Consider the following 23,916-nt stretch of genomic DNA (forward strand, 5'->3'; position numbering starts at 1 on the left):
TCAAGTGCTTCGGGTGCTGAGTTAAGACCCTGTCCTGGCCATAACCTTACCTCGGAAGTCTTGAGTGAGATCTCCACACACATGGACCTCCCAACAGCAGGCAGCTGCCCTGCCAGGGCCTTCTTTGCCTCATGTGTAACCTCTGGGATGTCTTTGATCGCTAAATTGAACTAGAAAACAAGAAGAACTTTGTGTTAAACACTCGCAAGGAACATTATGGAATCAAAGTAGTAAGACTGAATGCTGAACAACATAGGCCTTGCCCTTGACTGATTAAGGACAGTCATTCACTTCTCCTTTCTCCTTAAGAGATGTTTTGTACCAAGGCCCCAAAACTCAGGTTGATAAGTTTTCACTCATCACAGAGGAAAACCAAAAAACATCCAGGACTAACATTCAATGAAGAACATACTTTGCAAGAGAATGGATCAAACAGAATTAGGCATTTTAATGTTATGACTTAGTAATACTAGAAATATTATTATTAATTACTACACCATGATTCCTTGTGACAAACATCACAGTATATCCCTCAGCAAAGAATAGGAATTTTACCCAGTCTGAACCCGTTGGGGAAGAAGATGAACGAGTACAAATCTTCTCTCCCAGTCGAGCCTGGACAATCACTTGGACAGTCTAAAAAAAATGAAACAAACAAAAAAATCAAAGATGAAAAGTTTCAACAAACTGATTTGGCTCCTAATCAGGATTAACACCCTCTCAATGCAGGGTTAAAAAATGCCAATGACCATAACTATACTTCAGGAAAGGATAAGATTTAAAACCATCAAGAACAGAAAAAACATGGCACAAAAATAATACTGTAAATATTCCTGAGGACCTAGTGTCAACCAATTAAGAGAAACCACAGTTTGAGGCTTGTAATCTATAATACACTCACATGGCAGAAGGAGAGCTGCACATGGCGGCTCTGACTTTCATAAAGAAACAAGTCCAATTGTAGGTTTAAATATTCACTGCCATACACTTATGTAATCATAGTAGATTTAAACCAAGGAAGCCACAATTATTCATATGACTTGGCCCATATGGCAAAAGTCTTCCGGCTAATTTTACAACCAGAATCTACTGCATGGCTTGTTCTTACATAGCAATGGTTGAGAGGAAGGAGAGATAGAGGTGGAAATGATTTTTAGATTTAGGAAAATATGCCTTCTAAAGCACTCAAAATCCAAGTTTTAATTTTTCATTTACACAGAAGGGGACAATAAGTGAAAAGTGAGACACTTCAGAGGTAGTTAGTTGATGCTTAGGGAAAGATGCCTGAACTGTTGTTGTCCATTCTAGTCCCGTCTTTGTTCTCACCCCAAGGGAACATACTGTGCCAATAACCTGGCATAACAAGTATGACATTTCTGCAAACAGGCTTGCAAAAAAAAAATGTTATTTTTTTTTTAACAAGTAGCTTCGGAAAATTGGAAGCTTTTTAGTTACACCCCCAGTACCGCCCCCAAATTTCACAGTTTGGTTTACAACAGACAGAAGTATCCCTTAAAATGGGCAAGCTGCAAGCTGTTATGCTGTATTTCCAAAAAGGGAGAGGCATGAAAGTTATTTCTAACAGTTCTAGGCTCAAGAGAACGGATATATTACCTTGAGGGCAAAAAACTTAATGAACTTGTCCAGGTCCTTTCTGTCCTGGGAATTAAGATCAGTTTCCATTGCCTATAGGAATCTAAAACAGAAAAAAAAAAAAAAAGTGTTGAATAACGTGACTGTGTTTTAAAAGGGATTGCTACAACAAAGCATACAGAGATGTCACTGTCTACTAGCTGTATGAATAGTCTTGTAGGAGGTAAAACCTCCCCTCCCCTCGACTAAAGACACCAACATGAAAAACAGAAGATACTATCTTTTGAGGAAAATAAACTCTAAATCTACAGACCCAGAAAAAAGATGAGACAAGCCATTTTACCTGCATATGAAACTTTGAGCTTTTAAACTTATTCATTAAAAAAGTTTTATTACCCAGCATATGGAAGACTAAGTTTTAATGAGGTGAAAACTTTATTAAAACATAAAATAAATTAACATCCCTTCAACCAATCCAGGGATCAAACCTGTGTCTCTTAGGTCTCCTGCATTGGCAGGCAGGTTCCTTATCACTAGCGCCACCTGGGAAGCCCAACATTCCTTCAAAAGACCACTAAATCAATTTAACTTTGGGCAGGAGTAGGGTGGGGGAGGGTTGAGAAGAGGCTGGTAAGAAGAAAGCATTTAGGGGAGAGAAGAGCATGAACAAAGGCATATAAGCCACAGGAGAAAAATGGGCTTGGAACTCTTAAGTACTCCAATTTTCCAGCGATTGGGTATGGCTGGTTTGGGCCAGAGCACGAGCGTCTCAAATCCAGTGCTAGAGACTGACGCCAGAAAGGGGAGCGCCCTCAAGGCTTTTGAGAAGAGGAAGCAGCACAGTCCAGACGGTGCTTTAGAAAGAGAGCACTGTAGGCACACTGCAGAATAGTTCTGAGTACGCAAAGCAAGGAAATCAATTAGGCCCTTGGCAATAATTCAGGCTTGTGGTCAGGGCTAAAAGTCCAATAGAGACATGATTTGGAGATATGGATGGGAGGTGTTTTAAAGGAAGAGCTGACAGGATTCAAGGACTGAGTGCAAGAAGTTTAAGTGGGTTTCAGTTAACAAAAAAGAAAGTGAGAGGGAAAGCTAGTTTTAAGAAAAGGATAGAGTTGAAGCAGGAAATCATAAGTACAAGTTAAAACAACACTATTCTTTATTGAGGTGTGAACTTACACGCGGTTAAATGTACAAATCTTTAGTGTACAGCTCAATAATTATTTTATATGTAAACACTCATACAATGACAACCCAGATAGGAGTTATAGAACATTTCCTATAAGCCAGAGGCTCCATTGTGTCCCCTTGGTCAATAAACCCACAGAGAAGTAACCATTATTCTAAACTCTATCACCATAGATTAGCTTTGTCTGTTTTGAATTTCTCATAAATAAATGGAATCAAATAGTATGAACTCTCCTGTTATGTAGCTTCCTATATTCAGTAAGATTCATTTAGAATGCTGCATGTATCAGTTGATTCTTTTTCATTGCTATGTAGCATTCCATTTTATGAATATACCACAATCTATAAATTCTACTGTTGATGAGCATTTGGGTTGTTTCCTGCTTTCAGCTATTATACTCTTACATGAGATTTTTGGTGAATAAAAACCCTCACTGGTATCAGATGTAAAGCCAAGAGCGCTGATTTTGGGTCAGCAGGAATACCTTGTTTAATTGCACCTCACTTTACTGTGCTTCACAGATACTGCTTCCCCCTTTTTTAAACAAATTGAAGGTTTGTGTCAACCTTGTGTTGAACGAGTCTATCAGCGCAATTTTGTGTCTTGGGTGTCGTATTTTAGTAATTCTTGAAATATTTCAAACCTTCCCCACCAAAAAGATTACAATTCACTGGAGGCTCAGGTGATGGTTAGCATTTTTTAGCAATACTCTTTTTTTTTTTTTTTTTGGCTGTGCTGGGTCTTTGTTGCCGTGTGGGCTTTCCTCTAGTTGCAGCAAAGTGGGGGCTACCCTCCAGTTGTGGTGTGAGGGCTGCTCTCGTTGTGGAGGACAGGCTATGGGGCGTGCAGGCTTCAGTAGCTGCAGCATGTGGGCTCAGGAGTTGCAGCTCCCGGGCTCTAGGGCACAGGCTCAACAGCTGTAGTGCATGGGCTTAGTTGCTCTGCAGCCTGTGGGATCTTCCCAGATCAGGGATTGAACACATGTCTCCCGCACTTGCAGGTATATTCTTTACAAGTGAGACACCAGGGAAGCCCTAAAGTATTCTTAAATGAAGTTTTGTACATTTGTTGTTGTTGTTTTTCTAAGGCTATACTGTGGGGCATGTGGGATCTTAGTTCCCCAATCAGGGATTAACCCGTGCCCCTGCACTGGGATCACTGGGCTGCCAGGGAAGTTCCTGCATGTTGTGTTTTAAAAACATAATGCTATTTTACTCTTAATAGTTTATAGTTTAAACACAACTTTTATATGCACAGGGAAACCAAAAAATTTCATATAATTCACTTTATCACAGTGATCCGGAACCAACCCACAATACATCCAAGGTCTGCCTGTGTTTAGCTTTGACAATTACTGCCAAATGGTTTTCCAGGGTCTGTACCAGTTTACATCACCACCACAAACACACCGGGGCTCCTGCGGATCCACAGCCACATCACCACTTGGAGCTGCTGGTTCTTTCATTTTAGCCATCCTGGTAGGAGTGTGGTGGTATCTCATTTAATCTGCACTGAATGACTGATGATTCAATTAAATGCCTTTTTATTTTTTTTTTATTAGTTGGAGGCTAATTATTTCACAACATTTCAGTGGGTTTTGTCATACATTGACATGAATCAGCCATAGAGTTACACGTATTCCCCATCCCGATCCCCCCTCCCACCTCCCTCTCCACCCGACTCCTCTGGGTCCTCCCAGTGCACCAGGCCCGAGCACTTGTCTCATGCATCCCACCTGGGCTGGTGATCTGTTTCACCATAGATAATATACATGCTGTTCTTTCAAAACATCCCACCCTCACCTTCTCCCACAGAGTTCAAAAGTCTGTTCTGTACTTCTGTGTCTCTTTTTCTGTTTTGCATATAGGGTTATCTTACCATCCTTCTAAATTCCATATATATGTGTTAGTATGCTGTAATGTTCTTTATCTTTCTGGCTTAGTTCACTCTGTATAATGGGCTCCAGTTTCATCCATCTCATTAGAACTGATTCAAATAAATTATTTTTAATGGCTGAGTAATATTCCATGGTGTATATGTACCACAACTTCCTTATCCATTCACCTGCTGATGGGCATCTAGGTTGCTTCCATGTCCTGGTTATTATAAACAGTGCTGTGATGAACATTGGGGTGCACGTGTCTTTCAGATCTGGTTTCCTCAGTGTGTATACCCAGAAGTGGTATTGCTGGGTCATATGGCAGTTCTATTTCCAGTTTTTTAAGAAATCTCCACACTGTTTTCCATAGTGGCTGTACTAATTTGCATTCCCACCAACAGTGTAAGAGGGTTCCCTTTTCTCCACACCCTCTCCAGCATTAAATGCCTTTTTAAAGGCACTAACTTAATGCTTAAATGATGACGGCCTTTCCGCTACTGGCACTTTTTTCATGTTATTTCGTTATTTCATGTTATTTCATGTCATTTCGTTAGACATTTGGATATCCTCCTCTTTTACAAAGTGCTAATTCAAGCCTCTTGCCCACTTAAACAAATATTAAAGTAAAAATAAAAAGACCTTTTAAAGCTTTAAACAGCCTCAAGGCCCTGAATCAACCCAGCCATAGACCTGAGGTAAGAATAGTGCTGGAGGACTGTGCTGCCCCTAAAGTGGGGAAGTGTTCCTACTATCAGAGAATCTACCGATGGAAACACTATAATGGCATGACTCTTTTGACATTTTGTACCACTGGAAGCACCAGAAGGATTATCCAATAACTAGAATTAGTTATTGACCCCGAAGTGGCGGGGGGTGGGGGGCGGCGGGTTGTCTCCACAGAGAGAAAGACACCAGCACTTATTGTCTCCTTAGGCCTAGGATACCAAGGATGTTAATTCATCCTCTACAATATACACGTAATAGGTAGTTTACCTTTGCTTTGCTCTTAGAAAATTCCTTCTTTGAGGGCTCCCAAGATTATAAAGGGAAATTTGGTACAAACATTAAAGAGAGATCCACAGTTGAACTTTTTTCCCTGTCCTTTACTATGCTAACCAATTACCAAATCCTTCAAACTTTTGCTTATATAAAAGCCTTTATATTTGCGGCGTTTTCATTTCCATAGATAACCACCTTAATTCAAGCCTCATTTCTTATCTGGAAGAGACACCGGATCTCACTTTACCTTTGAAGAGGATCAGGCTATGCCATTCTAAAATATGCTACTTTGGCATAAAGATTATTTTAAGCTAAAGACATTTGAGATTTAACAGATGTAGAAAACCTTTTCAGCGCTTCCCTTATCTGACTAAAAGCAGAAACTTCTAAGAAATGAGGACTGCCATAAATTCTCATTTCAGGTTGGCGTCTACTCCCAGGAGAGACCAAGAGTAAACCTAATATAAATCCCCCATCTGGGGGAGTTTCATGGTCATGAAAAAGATAAAAGACCATTTGCATCCACAGAAGCAAATATTATCACCAACTTTCTTATCTCCCATTTGTTTTCCTAAACATTCGTGTTTCCTAAAGAAACTTGTTTCCTCTTCCCATAAAAGCCTATTCCCCCTCTCTTTCTTCTACTAAGTTAGGCATAGAAATTCCAAATTTTTACCACTTCTTTGAACTATTCATCATTGAGCAATCCTCTGGTATAAACTGTACAGGCTTTAATAAACTCTTTTCTCTTGCTAATCTCGTTTGTTAGTTTAATTTGCACACACCGAACTACGAACATAAGAGGGTACAGGAAAAGTTATTCCCCAACCCTCTAGATTATATGGCAAACCTCAGGTAACCACTCAACGGTTAGACTAGTACAGCACTGTGTTGTCATATTGCTCCTATGTGCCAGAATTTTGGCTAAACTCCTCAGTCTGATCTTTAAGATACCACATGCAAAATCAGTAGGGAAAACAGGGAAGTGATTTTTGAAAAGGTAATTGGAAGCCTGTTGGCACTTTCAGGAAAGATACTGGACACTGAAACTAGCAAATAAAGGATGATCCTGGCCCAGGGTCTAGTGCTTGGATGTACATGCTCAAAAAGAAACTAATTTTATTAGTTCAGTCAAGGTTTGGGGGGACTTCAGTTACAGGAGGGAGAAGGCAATGGCACCCCACTCCAGTACTGTTGCCTGGAAAATCCCATGGACGGAGGAGCCTGGTGGGCTGCAGTCCATGGAGTCACTAAGAGTCGGACACGACTGAGCGACTTCACTTTCACTTTTCACTTTCAGGCACTGGAGAAGGAAATGGCAACCCACTCCTGTGTTCTTGTCTGGAGGATCCCAGGGACTGGGGAGCCTGGTGGGCTGCTGTCTATGGGGTCGCAGAGTTGGACATGACTGAGGCGACTTAGCAGCAGTAGCAGCAGCAGCAGCAGCAGTTACAGGAGACAGTTTATATACATAAATGCAATTTATGCAATTTATTAATTGAGAAATAAAACTGCTAAATAGATAGAAAGGAAGCATCAAGTGATTGACATGTCGCCTTTCTTAAAAGGAGACCATTCTGGGGAAACTAAAATTCTATCAATCCACAATTAGCTTCATATAGCTTTCACCACCTTGGGGGCATGTTGGAATTCTGACACCAAGAGGCTAGAGAGGGTCTTCTTGGCTGACAAGGCACAGATTTGATTTTTCTCTTTCTTTCTCTTTTTTTGACTTTTTCTTTACAGACAAGTACCCATATTAGTCACTGTTACCAACGTGTTATAATTGCCAAAATAACTATCTACATTAAGACCCCTGATGGGACAGGTTTTAAGAAAAATACGCTGCTAAGTCGCTTCAGTCTTGTCTGACTCTTTGTGACTCTATGGATGATAGCCCGCAAGGCTCCTCTGTCCATGGGATTCTCCAGGAAAGAATATTGGAGTGGGTTGCCATGCCCTTCTCCAGGGGATGTTCCCGACCCAGGGATCAAATCTGTCTCTCTTAGTCTCCTGCACTGACAGGAGGGTTCTTTACCGCGAGTGCCACCTGGGAAGCCTAAGAAAATATATCGGCTTCTAGAGGACTAAGCCACAGTAGGGCTTTTAGGTCTGTTGTTGTTCTTTGCAATCCCATGGGCTGCAGCACAAAAGGGTTCCCTGTCCTCCACCATCTCCCGGAGTTAGCTCACTCATGTCCATTGACTCAGAGGTGCCCTCCCACCACCTCATCCACTGCTGCCCCTTCTCCTTTGGCTTTCAATCCTTCCCAGCATCAGGGTCTTTTCCCAATGAGCTGGCTCTTCAAAACAGCTGGCTAAGGTATTGGAGCTTCAGCATCAGTCCTTCCAATGAATACTCAGGGTTGATTTCCTTTAGGATTGACTGGTTTGATCTTCTTGTAGTCCAAGGGACTCTCTAGAGTCTTCTCCATAACCACAATTCAAAAGCATCAATTCTTCAGCACTCAACCTTCTTTATGGTTCAACTCTCACATCCATACATGACTAATGGAAAAACCATAGCTCTGACTATATGGACCTTTGTCAGTAAAGTGATACCTCTGCTTTTTAATACCGTACCTGGGTTTGTCATAGTTTTCCTTCCAAGGAGCAAGTGTCTTTTAATTTCATGACTGTAGTCACTGTCCACAGTTATTGTGGAGCCCAAGAAAAGAAAATCTGTCAGGGTTTCCACTTTTTCACTTTCTCTTTCCACTTTTCCTCTTTCTATTTGCCATGAAGTGATGGGACCAGATGCCATGACCTTAGTTTTTTAATGTTGAGTTTCAAGCCAGCTTCTTCACTCTCCTCTTTCATCCTTAGCCAGAGGCTCCTTAGTTCCTCTTCACTTTCTGCCATTAGAGTGATATGTGCATATCTGAGGTTACTGATATTTCTCCTAGCAATCTTGATTTCAGCTTGTGATCCATCCAGACCGGCATTTCATACAACGTACACTGCACGGAAGTTAAACAAGCAGGGTGACAATATATGGCCTCGTCATACTTCTTTCCCAAGTTTGAACCAGTCTGTTGGTCCATGTCCAGTTCCAACTGTTGCTTCTTAACCTGTTTACAGATTTCTCAGGAGACAGGTAAGGTGGTCTGGTATTCCCATCTTTTTATGGATTTTTAAGAATTCCCTTGCTTTCTCCATGATCCAATGAATACTGGCAATTTGATCTCTGGTTCCTCTGACTTTTCTAAACCCAACTTAAACACCTGAAAGTTCTCAGTTCACCTATGCCGAAACCTGAGAAATCTGTATGCAGGTCAAGAAGCAACAGTTAGAAATGGACATGGAACAACGGACTGGTTCAAAATTGGGAAAGTAGTACATCAAGGCTGTATATTGTCACCCTGCTTATTTAACTTATATGCATAGCACACTGTGCAAAATGCTGGGCTGGAAGAAGCACAAGCTGGAATCAAGATTGCTGGGAGAAATAGCAACAACCTCAGATATGCACACGACACCATCCTACGGCAGAAAGCGAACAGGAACTGAAGAGCCTCTTGATGAAAGTGAAAGAGGAGAGTAAAAAACCTGGCTTAAAACTCAACAGTCAAAAAATGAAGATCATGGCATCTGGTCCCATCACTTCATGGCAAATAGATGGGGAAACAAAGGAAACAGTGGCAGACTTTATCTTCTTGGGCTCCAAAATCACTGCAGATAATGACTGCAGCCATGGAATTAAAAGACGTTTACTCCTCGGAAGAAAAGCTATGACCAACCTAGACAGCATGTTAAAAAGCAGAGACATTACTTTGCTGACAAAGGTCCGTCTAGTCAAAACTTTGGTTTTTCCAGTGGTCATGTATGGATGTGACAGTTGGACTAAAAACAAAGCTGAGCGCCGAAGAATTGATGCTTTTGAACTGTGGTGTTGGAGAAGACTCTTGAGAATCTCTTGACTGCAAGGAGAACAACCAGTCAATCCTAAAGGAAATCAGTCCTGAATATTCATTGGAAGGACTGATGATGAAGCTGAAACTCCAATACTTCGGCCACCTGATGCAAAGAACTAACTCACTGGAAAAAGACCCTGATGCTGGGAAAGACTGAAGGCAGGAGGAGAAGGGGACGACAGAGGATGAGATGGTTGGATGGCATCATCAACTCGATGCACATGTATTTCAGCAAGCTCTGGGAGTTGGTGATGGACAGGGAAGACTGGCATGCTGCAGTCCATGGGGCTGCAAAGAGCCAGACACAACTGAAGTGAACTGAAACATAGCTTGAAGGATTTTGAGCATAACCTTACAAGCTTGTGAAATGAGTGCAACTGTATAGTAGTCTGAATATTCTTTGGCATTGCCCATCTTTGGGACTGGAATGAAAACTGACCTTTTCCAGTCCTGTGGCCACTGGTGAATTTTTCAAATCTGCTAACATACTGAAGGCAGCTCTTTAACAGCATCATCTTTTATGATTTTAAGTAGCTCAGCTGGAATTCCATCACCTCCACTAGCTTTGTTTGTAGTAATCCTTCCTAAGGCCCACTGACTTTACGCTCCAGGATGTCTAGCTCTAGGTGAGTGACTACACTATCATGGTTACCCAGGTCATTAAGATCTTTTTTGTATAGTTCCTCTGTGTATTCTTGCCATCTCTTAACTTCTTCTGCTTCTGTTAGGTCCATACCATTAATATCCTTTATCATGACCATCCTTGCAGGAAATCTTCCCTTGATATCTTCAATTTTCTTAAAGAGATCTCTAGTCTTTTCCATTCTATTGTTTTCCTCTATTCCTTTGCATTGTTCATTGAAGAAGGCCATCTTATCTCTCCTTACTATTCTCTGGAACTCAGCATTCAGTTGGTTATATCTTTTCCTTTCTCCCTTGTCTTCTGGTTCTTTTTTCCTATTAGGTTGGTACAAAAGTAATTTTGGTTTTGCATTGTTGAACTTTGCCATTTGATACTGGAATACATTTTTAAATAAAGGTGACTATGTTACACATTATTATAATGCACATTTCTTGCTTTATGTGTTTTTGCTAATGACATCACTTGCTGTTTACTTTTATTTTAGATTATAGAAATGATGTTATAGACAAAAAGCAAATTTGAGTGACTTTTTTATTGGAGTTAAAAATGGGTAGTAAAGCAACAGAGACAACTCACAACATCAACAACGCATTTGGCCCAGGAACTGCTACGGGACATACAGTGCAGTGGTGGTTCAAGAAGTTTTGCAAAGGAGATGAGACCCTTGAAGATGAGGAATGTAGTGGCTGGCCACTGGAAGTTGACGACCAACTGAGGACAATCATTGCAGTTGATCCTCTCACAAGTGCACGAGAAGTTGCTGAAGAACTCAACACTGACCATTCTATACTCATTTGGCATTTGAAGCAAACTGGAAAGGTGAAAAAGGTTGATAAGTGGTGCCTCATGAGTTGACTGAAAATCAAAAAAAATTGTTGTTTTGAAGTGTCGTCTTCTCTTATTCTATGCAACAACAAACAATTTCTTGATCAGATTCTGACGTGTGACAAAAAGTAGATTTTATACAGCAATCAGCGATGATCAGATCAATTGATGGACTGATAAGCTCCAAAGCACTTTCCAAGGCCAAACTTGCACCAAAAAAAGTCATGGTCACTGTTTGGTGGTCTGCTGTCTGTCTGATCCACTACAGCTTTCTGAATCTCAGTAAAACCATTACATCTGAGATGTATGTTCAGCAAAACAATGAGATGCACCAAAAACTGCAATACCTGCACCCACTACTGGTCAACAGAATGGGCCCTATTTTTCTGCAAGACAACATCCGACTGCATGTCGCTAACCAAGACTTCAAAAGTTGAGTGAATTGGGCTATGAAGTTTTACCTCATCTGCCATATTCACTTGACCTCTTGCCAACTGATTACCACTTCTTCAAGTATCTCAACAACTTTTTGCAGGGAAAGTACTTCCATAACCAGCAGGAGGTAGAAAATACTTTCCCAAACCAGATCTGAAAGAGACACATGTACTCCAATGTTCATCGCCGCAGCACTGTTTATAATAGCCAGGACATGGAAGTAACCTAGATGCCCATCAGCAGATGAATGGATAAGAAAGCTATGGTACATATACACAATGGAATATTACTCAGCCATTAAAAAGAAAACATTTGAATCAGTTCTAATGTGATAGATGAAACTGGAGCCCATTATACAGAGCGAAGTAAGCCAGAGAGATAAACACCAATATAGTATACTAACGCATATATATGGAATTTAAAAAGCTGGTTACGATAGCCCTATATACAGGACAGAAAAAGAGACACAGATGTATAGACCAAACTTCTGGACTCTGTGGGAGAAGGCGAAGGTGGGATGATCTGAGAGAATAGCATTGAAACATGTATATTATCAAGTGTGAAACAGATCACCAGCCCAGGCTGGATGCATGAGACAAGTGCTCAGGGCTGGTGCACTGGGAAGACCCAGAGGGATGGGATGGGGAGGGAGGTGGGAGGGGGGATCGGGATGGGGAACACATGTAAATCCATGACTGATTCATGTCAATGTATGGCAAAAACCACTACAATACTGTAAAGTAATTAGCCTCCAACTAATAAAAATAAATGAAAAAATAAATTAAAAAAAAAAGAAAGAAAGAAAATGCTTTCCAAGAGCTCGTCAAATCCTAAAGCACAGATTTTTATGCTATGGAAATGAACAAACTTATTCTCATTGGCAAAAATGCGCTGACTGAATGGTTCCTATTTTGATTAATAAGTATGTGTTTGAGCCTAGTTATAAGGATTTAAAATTCATGGTCCAAAACTGTATTTACTTTTGTACCAACCTAATATCTGTAAAGCCTCCTCAGATAACCACTTTGCCTCCTTGCATTTCTTTTTCTTTGGGATGGTTTTGGTCACTGCCTCCTGTATAATATTATGAACCCCTGTCCACAGTTCTCAGGCACTCTGTCTACCAGATCTAATCCTTTGAATTTATTCATCCCCTCCATTGTATAATCATAGGGGTTGACTTTGATCACACCTGAATGGCCTAATGGTTTTCCCTACTTTCTTCAATTTAAGCCTGAATTTTGCAATAAAGAACTCATGATCTGAGCCACAATCAGCTCACAGCGTTGCTTTTCTTGACTGTATAAAGCTTTTCCCTCTTCATCTGTAAAGAATATACTCATTCTGATTTTGGTATTGACCATCTGGTGATGTCCAAGTGTAGAATCATCTCTTCGGTTGTTGAAAGGGTGTTTCCTTTGACCGCCGTGTTCTCTTGACAAAACTGTTAGCCTTTACCCTGCTTTATCTTGTACTCCAAGGCCAAACTTGCCAGTTACTCCAGGTATCTCCTGACTTCCTACTTCTGCATTTCAACTCCCTATGATGAAAAGGCCATCTTTTTTTGGTGTTACTTCTAGAAGGTCTTGCAGGTCTTCATAGAACTGGTCAATTTCAACTTCTTCGTCATCAGTGGTTGGGGCACAGACCTGGGTTACTATGATGTTGAATGGTTTCCTTTGGAAATGAACCAAGATCAATCTGTAGTTTTTCAGGGTGTACCCAAGTACTGTATTTTGGACTCTTGTTGATTGTGAGGGCTACTCCACTTTTCTAAGGAATTATGGCCCACAATAGTAGATATAATGGTCATCTAAAATAAATTTACCTATTGTCATCCATTTTAGTTCACTGATTCCTAAGATGCTGATGTTCCGTCTTGCCATCTCCTGCTTGACTGTGTCCAATTTACCTTGATTCATGGACCTAACATTCCAGGTTCCTATGCAATACTGTTCTTCACAGCATCGGACTTTACTTTCACTACCAGACACACCCATGACTGAGTGACGTTTCTGCTTTGGCCCAGCCACTTCATTCTTACTAGAGTTTTAAGCAATTGCCCTCCACTCTTCCCAAGTAGCATACTGGACACCTTCCGACCTAGGGGGCTCATCTTCCAGTGTCATATCTTTGTGCCTTTTTATAATGTTAATGGGGTTCTCAAGGCAAAGATACTGGAGTGGAGTGGGTTGCCATTTCCTCATCCAGCGGACCACATTTTGTCAGACCCCTTCACTACGACTCGTCTGACTTGAGTGTTGGCTTTGTATGGCATGGCTCATAGCTTCATTGAGTTACACAAGCCCCCATGCCATGACAAGACTGTGATCCACGAAGGGGAAGGCTTTCAGGTTACCACTCAGTTTAAGTCAAGGTCATTTTGCCTCTTAACAGTCTAGTCTCTCAACTATGTAGCAAACTCTTTTGTAAACATTCAAATTTCTTTTCCCTTTCTTGTTAATATGCTGAAAGAGTAAATTCATCGGAGTTACTTAATACCTTCTTTGTTAAATTTTTTCACCTTAGGGACATGACCCAGTTACTATGTATAATTTTGGATATTTACAAGAAGTTCTATGTGGTTCCCACCCACATATATTTGATTAAATTTATCAGCTGTCACCTTTCCTGAAATGGGTTAATTAGGTCAAAAGTATACTTATGAATCATAAAACTCCTACAAATACTGCTGTCCCTTCAAGCTTCATCAACGCCTATTTTCCCAGACTTGCAAATACCTCATTTAATTAAGGCTTAACACATTCAACAAATAACAAAAACTATTTACTGGACCTTGATTAACAATTTCAATTTCAATTTAGCAACATTCTCTATATATCATTTTCATTTCATTAACAGAAGTTTGCTACAACCAGTAAGTCTGTCAGCTTGCCATAGTGTTTGTACAATACTGAAGTCTTTAAATAATTATCTGAAAATATAATGGATAAGCAAAATGTGGTATATACATACAATGAAATATTAGCCTGCCATAAAAAGGAAAGAAAATTTGACCATGCTACAACATGGATGAACCTTGAGGACACCATGCTAAGTGAAATAAGTCAGTCACAAAAAGACAAATATTGCAAGATTCCACTTATATGAAGTACTTAAAAGTCAAAACTGCAGAGACAGAAAGTATAATGGTGGTTTCCAGGAGCTGGGGATAAGACAGAATGGGGAGTTACTGTGTAGTAGGTCAACTTTGCGTCACAAGATGAAACGTTATGAGGATGTAGAGTAGAGAAGGATGAACAACTGTGTGCACATATTTAACACTGCTGAACTGCACAATCACTAATGGTTAAGACGGTAAATTTTAGGTGAATTGTATTTTAATGCACACACAAAGATGCCATTAAATAAATAAAGTTTCCCACTGTTATGCAATGGATTTAGATAAGTACCAACATCCAAATACTAGACAGAGATTCTACAACATGACTTAACTGCAAATAATATAATCAGCTAAGCACACTTATTGGGTAGAGAGGTTTCCCAGATCTTTTACTTATGTTCACACTTAAAAGCTAATTTTAGCATTTTAAATAAATGTTTTATAAATAGTAAATCTTTTAAATGAACAGATAGAAACCATTCATCTCACTATTTTACCAATCCTGAATTGAAAGTACAGAAATACAAAAGCTATAAAGCCAGAAGAGGAAATAACAATGAAAGATGTCAACAAAATACTGGGGAGAGGCAAACAGACTGGTTAAGGATAAACGTTTTAATGTTTCTATTTTGTTCTACTCACTTCTAAAAAACAAAGAGTGAGGAACTTAAAAAGCATACACACAGACAAGAGATAACAGCATCAAAGTCAAAGAAAGTAGGACAAACAGATAACTGAATAAGCCAAGCATAGCTGATATCCAAGCCAGCAGCAGGAGAAACCCTAAGCAAAGAAAGCTCATCTGAACCAAATAACCTGAGAAAGGCTAAGGAATTAGTTACCAGATAGCTCCTAAAGTAGGGTGGCAGATGGGGCTGAAAACAGGATTGAAAACCCCAGAAGAAGCAGTTAGAACCCACTCTACGGGGTACTCTTTTGCCCCCTTCTGATGCCTATATCAGAAGCTTTCTCTATCTCCTTTATACTTTAATAAAACTTTATTACACAAAAGCTCTGAGCGATCCAGCCTCGTCTCTGGCCCCGGATTGAATTCGTCTCCTCCGGAGGCCAAGAATCCCGCGTCTTATCGTTCAGCAACAACCTTTCATCTTGAGGGCTCGTCCGGGATCCTTCAGGACAAGGTAAGGATGCTTGGAGCTCTACTTCTTTGTTCTCCTAGCGAACACGTTTTCCGCTGTTCTTTACTAACTCTAAGGTGTGCTTGTGTGAATGAATGAAAGGCCCTGCTCTGCGCTTCCTCGGCGACCTCATAAGGCTTATGGCAGAAACTTGTCGGGGGTTTATACCGACCTGCCAATGCCAAGAGGCAACCAGTGTCCCCTTTGGGAGCCGACCAGAAACGGGCAAAGCATGTGGACCGAACTCTTTTTTCTCGGTCAAACTTTTCGGTCTCTGACCATTTCATAACTCCTTGGGAATTAAAAGTACTAACCTTATCTCTCGGATCTTAGGCTTTCAAGAGACTTGTAACCTATGTTGCTACTCTATTGTGGTCTAGGTCTCAAACTTGGCCTAATCTATGTAAACGAAACTATTTGTTGGTACAAGGTGCAAGTCAATAGTTTTATGGCCTGGGATGAATTATCTGGTGCCATTCTAGATTTTATGACATTCCTTTCTTTTCATTAACGGACTGTGAGTGACCATATACCATACAGCTAAAGACTAGGAGGGGGGTACTCTTTTGCCCCCTTCTGATGCCTATGTCAGAAGCTTTCTCTATCTCCTTTATACTTTAATAAAACTTTATTCCACAAAAAAAAAAAAAAAAGAACCCACTCTACACCCTGTAAGTGTTTCCCCCCTAATGTCAGAAAACTGGCCTTTGGGAGGTCCTAAGGTACTGGAATAGGAAGACTCTGAGCTCACATCCTCTCACAAGCACCAAAATTACAATTATTTATAGAATAATTATTGAGGAAAAAGACCAGAACCTACCAGAAAAGATCTTCCACAACTAAAGATAGAAAGAAGGAATCACAACGTGATGGGTAGGAGTGGGGAGTCCTAATACAGTCAAGACCCATGACTCTAGTTGAGGAACCTATAAACAGAAAGATTGTTACAGTATATTTTCCCTCTGAGGGAATTTCTCCAAAGAAGCCCCCAGTCTCCTGCTGAAAACATGTTTTCAACTCCTTTTAGTGAGGAATGGGCATGCAACTGTTGGATAATATGGTAAGAGTATGTTTATTCTGTAAGAAAGCATCAAATGGTCTTCCAAAGTGGCTAAACCATTTTGCATTTCAACCAGCAATGAGAGAGAATTCCTGTTGCTCCATGATCTCTCCAGCATTTGGTGCTGTCAGTGTTCTTGGATTTTGGCCATTCTAATAGGTGTGAGATGGCAACTCAATGTTATCTTAAAAGATATGCCATTTGCAAATATTTTCTCCCAGTCTGTAGTTTCTTCTTTTTAAAAAAGATTTATTTATTTATTAGATTGACTGTCCTGGGTCTTAGTTTTTGCACACGGGCTTTTTCTAGTTGCAGTGAGCAGGGGCTACTCTTCATTTCGGTGTACAGGCTTCTCATTGCGATGACTTCCCTTACTGCAGAGCACGAGCTCTCGGCGTGAGGGCTTCAGCAGTTGTGGCTCGTGAGCTCTAGAGAGGAGGCTCAGTAGTTGTGGCTTAGGGGCTTAGTTGATTCGCGACACGTGGGATCTTCCTGGACCAGGGATCAAACCTGTGTCCCCAGCATTGGTAAATGGATTCTTAACCACTGGACCACCAGGGAAGCCCCTGTAGCTTATCTTCTAATTCTCTTAGACAACTTGAGCTTTTTTTTTTTAAAGCATATTTATATATTGAACTACTCTAACATTTAAGAGTTAAAGTTTCCTTGATTTAAGGATGAATGTTATTAAGCTAATGCCATTGTTTTGAGTAACATCTCCTGGCATATTATCAATACCGCTTTCACATTTCTTTAATGCCTATTTCTATTCACAATACTCTACAAAATATTAACTTCAAAACTATTACGGAGATAACAGGATACTTTTCCTTTAACTAAAAAAATTTTTTTTTGGCTGACAAACGCTTAGCACAAACATTTTCAAGATTGATAAGTATTTAAAAAACACTCTGTACCATCAAGTGTTTTTAAACTCATGTTTATCATGCAGTATGTAAATCTGGGGAACACTGAAATTGAAACTGACAATTTTACATTTGCTTCTTCCACTAACAGTGGAAGAGCAGAGATAATCTTTTCTTGCCATAGTCATTATTATATACCAAGAATTTTCGTATTTTCTCCAACACTGGTTTCAAAGGCAATTATATAATAAATGGGGGCAAAAAAAAAATTCTTCCCTGTAAACTGCCAAGTAGTAAATGTATAAGAAATAAAAATTATTAGAAAAATCACCCATTTTGCAACCACTGCAGGACTAACTGGTTCAAGCAAATCACCAGTGAATGATAAATTCATGGCTTGAAAGTGTGTCTGTCGGCAAATGGTATATTAACAGTCTTCCTGCGGATGATTACTAATTTCAGAGTCATCAGTGAACACAATCTTAATAAAGTAATCAGAGAAATATACCAACAACTGAAAAACTGACATTATATTCTCTTGATGTGATATAGTGAAAATGACCTGACACGGCGCTTTTCTAGTCAATTGTATAATCCAAATCTAACCACAAGGAAGCAATCAGATGAGCTTATATTGCAAGACAGGAACTTTTACATAATCAGGGGCTTTTACCCTTCAAAAATGTCAATCTTAACGTGAGAAAAAGTCTGAAGAACTGTTACAGAACAAAGGCAATAGAAGAGGTATGACAACTAAATGCAATGCTTGATCCCGGACTTTTTTTTTAAACTTGCTATAATGGACAGTATGAAAACTATTTGGCAACATTTGAATACTGACAATACACTACTAAAGGCATTGCATCAATATTAAATTTCTTGAATTTGATACAATTATACTTTGGTCATGTTCTTATTCTAAAGAGATACAAGTAACTTTTCTCAAGAGTCCAGGAAAAAAAAAGAAATTGTGTATTACTCTGTTATACACTGTGTGATATTGACAGAGAAAAGTAAAGCAGTGTGGCCAAGAGAGAACCATATGTGAACCAAGCTGAAGAGTATATGAACGCTCACTGTTATATTTTCACAATTTTTCTGTATTTCTTTCATTTTTTAAAAAAAATTTAAATTCAGAAACAAAATTCATTCTCATCAAATGGGCTATAGTAGGCTAAAGATCTTAACTAACTTTCACCCAGCATAGAAGTTTTCTATCTCCTTGTAGATCTACTGCAAATACAAGTTTTCAAACATTGGAATGACTGCTCTAGCTGTACTTCTAAGATCCCATCAAAGGATATCCTTGCCTTGAGAGTAAATGAGACAAAGAGTTTAATGCACTGCACCATGACAGACATGAACTTGAAATCTCTGAGGAGGAGGTCTGACAGCAATATGGACTGAACTGATGTTATCAGTCGCCCCTACCACCTGTCACTACAAGCACATACAAATGCAGATAAAATATGAAAATAAAAAAGGTCTTGATACATAGCTAAACTAAAAAGATTGAAAAATTCCAGGTTCCAGAGGAAAGGTGAGTTAACGCCATAAATACAAGGGAAAACTGATGACAGGGAGCTGAGGCCTATGGGGAGCAAGCTCAGGTTCTTGTAATGAACACATGAGAACAAGACTGCAGGGGGTGGAAATCGTATCTCAAGCTTATAAGCAGGTAGAAACCTATTGCATAAAACCCCAGAGTCAAGTGCTCCATGATCAGAGGCCAGAAGAACCCTAGAGAAGCAATGAACAGGTTTGCCATCTATCAGGGCAAGGTTCAGAGGCAGAGAAGTCACTATAAAACTTCAAAACCATAAGTCAGTAAGGTACAAAGATATAAGATCCAAAATTTACATCACCTACGTGAATCGTAAGGAAACAAAAAGCCGAGAAACTAACCTAAAAACTTGTCTAGAACCACCGAAACCCCTAGAAACAGGCAGAAGAGAGTTTGAAGCAGCCCTTGAGAGAAGCTTTCACAGATCTGGATCGTTGATAGCCAGGCCACTTATAACCCTTCCCTCCAACTTTTAGCTAGATGATTTCAGAATTTTAAAACTTATGGATTACACATGGAAATAAAACACCAAGAACTCAAAAGAACAAGAAAGTGTAATAGCCTACACATCTGAGGTAGCAGATTCGGCACCCTAGGAGAAAATATGCTTATTTGTGAACAAACATGCTGATTTAGAATGCTGAGAAAGGTGGTGGGTCAAAATTTTTTAAAGAATCACTTTATATAACTTTTCTTAACTGAGTTATAACTCACACACCATAAAATTCAGTGTTTTATAATTTACAGTTCAGTGTTTTTTAGTATATTCACAAGGATGTGCAACCATCCCCACATTTTTATCACACTGAAAAGAATTCCACATCTGTTATCTGTCATTCCCCTTCTCATTCTCCTTGGCAACCACTAGTATACTTTATATCTATGGACTTGCTTATTCTGGAATTTTCTCATAAAGAAAATGTGACCTGCTTCCTTCACTTAGCATGTTCTCAAGGTTCGTACATCATTCCTTTTTATGGCTGAATAATATTCCACGGAATGGACAGATTACATTGTGCTAACTGACTCATCAAGTGATGGACATTTAAGTTGCCTCCCCCTTTTAGCTATTGTGAATAATACTGCTAAGAACACTCATTGGCAAGTTTTTGTGTTAACATATGATTCTCTTGTATTTCCTTGTTACTCTTTTCCCTTTTAACCCATAATAAATAACCCAGATAAAAAGGCTGTTGTTGTATTTAACTTTTTTTTTTTTTAATTTCCAAAAACAGTGGATAGTAGTTCTCTCAGAAAACCAATGTAGTTGTAATTAGTATGACTTCAAGCTAATTTTTTTTAAGTTTTATTATGAAAGTTTTTTCACTAAAGTAAGCTTTTTAATTGAAAATATACACCCAGAGAAGTGTACATATCATTAGATTGCAACCTGATAAATTTCCACAAGCCAATCCCACCAGTGCAACTGGCACACAGATAAGGTACAGCACAACATCATTACCCAAGACTCCCCGAGTGTCTCCTTTCAGGCACTTACCTCCCAACAGAAGCCACTGTTCTTACTCAGTCACCAGATTGGCTTTACCTGTTTTAAAATTTCATATAAATGGTTTTGTCTGATTTATTTAATTTACTATTAACATTATATTTGTGAGCATCACTGATAATAGTTGCATATAGCTGTAGTTCACTTGTGTGTGAAAAATTTCAAACATCATCCAGCTTCAACAGTGTTGAATAAGGTGGGCCCTTAGCCTCTGACAAAAGCAAAGGTAATTTCTTGCTAAAAGAAAATTATGTTATCCTAGCCCACAAATTATCTCTATAATTTTTCATATACAATTTCTGGCATATGTTAAAGTGAATTAGGCACTCATGGAGATAAACACGAATGACCAAAATCCAAAAGACATTAGAAACATTAACAGCTACCAACACAGACCTCAAAATTACTATGCAATATGTTCAATTAAATGAAGGACAAAATTGAGAATTTGGATAGAGAACAAAAATCTATAAAAAGAACCAAACAGAGATTCTAGAACTAAAAAATAAAACACTAATTTAAGAACTCAATGGTTGAGTCTAATAGCAGATCAGATCGGCAGAAGATACAAATATTGAAAGGAAATATAGACTGAAAGAAAATATCCAGAACAAAGCAGAGAGAGACAAAAGGATGGGAGATACGGAAAAGTGTATGAGAGATACGGAGTAACCACAAACTTTGGGGATACTTTTGAGTGTGAAAGGGCACTATTTAAGGTGTTTAGTTATATCATGACAGTAGGTACAAAATGATACGTGAGGTTATCTAAGATACTGAGGACACAGGGAAAGGTCTAACATATGTGTAACTGGAATCCCAGAGGGGAGAGGAAAAAGAAGAGGGGAGAAGCAAATTAGGAACTATACAGCTGAGAATTTTCATGTAAAGAGATAAAGTAAAATAAATTAGGTAAGTACAATCAGTCCAGATTAGTAGGGAGACATAAAAGTGGGCAAAAGAGACTAACAGTATATCAGGGAGTCAATGGAAATTCTTCTACAGGTAACAATTTAAGGACATTAATCTGACTACAGTAATTACTTCCATAATCCAGATGAGAGTTGGTGATAACACTGGATTAAGGTGAGGCAGTCAATAAAGAAAGGAAGAGGCAAATAATTTCAAAGCAACAGCTGAATAATTTGGTATGACACCATACAAAAATAATCCCAGATAATATCTCTAGCCCTTAAAACTGGGAAAAGTTAACACTGATCACTGAAAAAATAACTTCTATGTTTTATAATTTTTAACATAGAGTTTTTGTTTTGATTTTATTAAAAAAAAATTTTTTAGGCCGCTCGGTGTGGCATGAAGGATCTCAGTTCAAGGGACACCATAAGTTGATCATGTTCTTGACCATCTAAAAAATTTTCTTTCCAAGCAAACTAGAAACATAATAAAAAGTTAACTATGTATACATTAGAAAGATTTTTATAATAAATATTGAAATAAAAACCAGTTACAAATGATCCAGAAATTAACAAAATGAAGAATACATGATAACAAATGAGACAAAGAAGTCAGAAGAAAATGCCTTAAATGCATTTATAACTAAAAAAACAAAAGCCTCAAATAAGTATTCAATTTAAGAAACCAGAGTAAAATAAACCAACAGAAAATAGGAGGTGGCGATAAAGATAAAAGCTGTGTCTGAGTAATTATGAACAATTTAAAAACTAGTCTAAAGAATAAATAAGGCCAATATCTGATTTCTTGAAAAATCCAACAGAAATAGATTAAAGGATTAAAAACCCCCTTAAGCTCATACTTAAAACAAGACTTCTAAACCTCTACAAGTATTTCTCAATATAATATCTTCTAATGACCTAACAGCTGTGGGCAATACAGAAGGAATGTGAGGGTGGGGACAAACCTTAAGCCTGAAAGGTATAATATGATTTTTAACTTTCTTTCTTTTATATTTGTATCAATCAAAAGTCGAAAATGAAAGCAGTATTTTCCAAAACAAGAATACTGGGTTATAACTTCTATAAATTCCTTTTTTTAATTTACATAATACTTTTAAATGTTATTTATTTATAATTGGAGGACAATTTATTTTTAATTGGAGGATAGTTGCTTTACAATGTTGTGTTGGTTTCTGCCATAAAACAACATGAATCAGTCATAGGTATACACATTTCCTCTCCCTCTTGAACCTCCCCCTCCCACCTCCCACTCCATCCCACCTCTCAGGTCATCACAAAGCACCAGGCTAAGCTCTGTGTTATAAAGCAACTTTCCATTATCTGTCTATTTTACACATGGTAATGCCTATATTTCAACACTACTCTCTCAATTCATCCAGGTCCTCCCCTCACTGTATTCATAAGTCTGTTCTTGATGTCTAAGCCTCTCTTTCTGCCCTGCAAACAGGTTCATCAGTACCACTTTTCTACACTCCATTTATATACATTAATACATATTTGTTTTTCTGACTTATTTCACTCTGTATAACAGGCTCCAGGTTCATTCACCTCACTAGAACTAACTCAGATTAATTCCTTTTTATGGCTGAGTAATATTCCATTGTATATATGTACCACAACTACTTTATCCACTCATCTGTTGGTGGACATCTAGGTTGCTTATAAACTCTTTATTTACCTTTACTTTTACTAAGATACTATTGACAGATTAACTATTCAACGTTAATTTAGTTGTTTTTCTATGTAATGGTGATTCACAGTCTTATCCTTTCTCTTATTAATTTTTCTGGGCTGTGTCAGGGCATGCAGGATCTTAGTTTCCTGACCAGGGATGAAACCCATGCCCCCTGCAGTGGAAGCTCAGTCTAACCACTGGACCACCGGGGAAATTCCCTCTTATCCTCTTATCCCATCGCTTGTAACCAAGGGCATATGGGGGACACCACCAGGGCAAAAACAAATTTCTGGTGCCACTTACTCTGGCATTTCGGGGATTTTGCTAGTAAACTGGCCCACATTTACTCTATAGTTTAACACAATTAAAAACTAATTTTAAGTCATTTTAAGGGATTTAAAATCCTTTTAAGATTTAAAATCTAAATTTTTAAGTTTCTTTTTTTTTGTCTGTCTGCTGCATGGCATGAGGGATCTTAGTTCCTCCACTAGGGCCAGAACCAATGGCTCCTACAGGGGAAGTTCAGAGTCCTAACCACTGGACTAATAGACAATTCTCAAGAAAACTTTC

The 23,916-nt window shown here is 38.9% G+C and overlaps 1 protein-coding gene across 7 annotated transcripts in view; it reads right to left on the reverse strand.

Annotated features, from left to right (window-relative positions):
• Positions 1-23,916, reverse strand: part of ATG13 (autophagy related 13) — a 47,447-nt gene that overhangs the window by 20,869 nt on the left and 2,662 nt on the right. For all 7 annotated transcript variants that reach the window (XM_065944037.1, XM_065944039.1, XM_065944040.1 and 4 more), the window contains 3 exons: positions 1,615-1,696; positions 556-636; positions 51-170 (listed from right to left, as the gene is read on the reverse strand). In XM_065944037.1, the coding sequence (XP_065800109.1) occupies positions 51-170; positions 556-636; positions 1,615-1,683 (270 nt within the window). In that variant the 5' untranslated portion in view covers positions 1,684-1,696. The remainder of the gene's footprint in view (positions 1-50; positions 171-555; positions 637-1,614; positions 1,697-23,916) is intronic.

The sequence above is a fragment of the Muntiacus reevesi genome, chromosome 9 (genome assembly GCF_963930625.1).
Source record: "Muntiacus reevesi chromosome 9, mMunRee1.1, whole genome shotgun sequence".
NCBI lineage: Eukaryota > Metazoa > Chordata > Mammalia > Artiodactyla > Cervidae > Muntiacus > Muntiacus reevesi.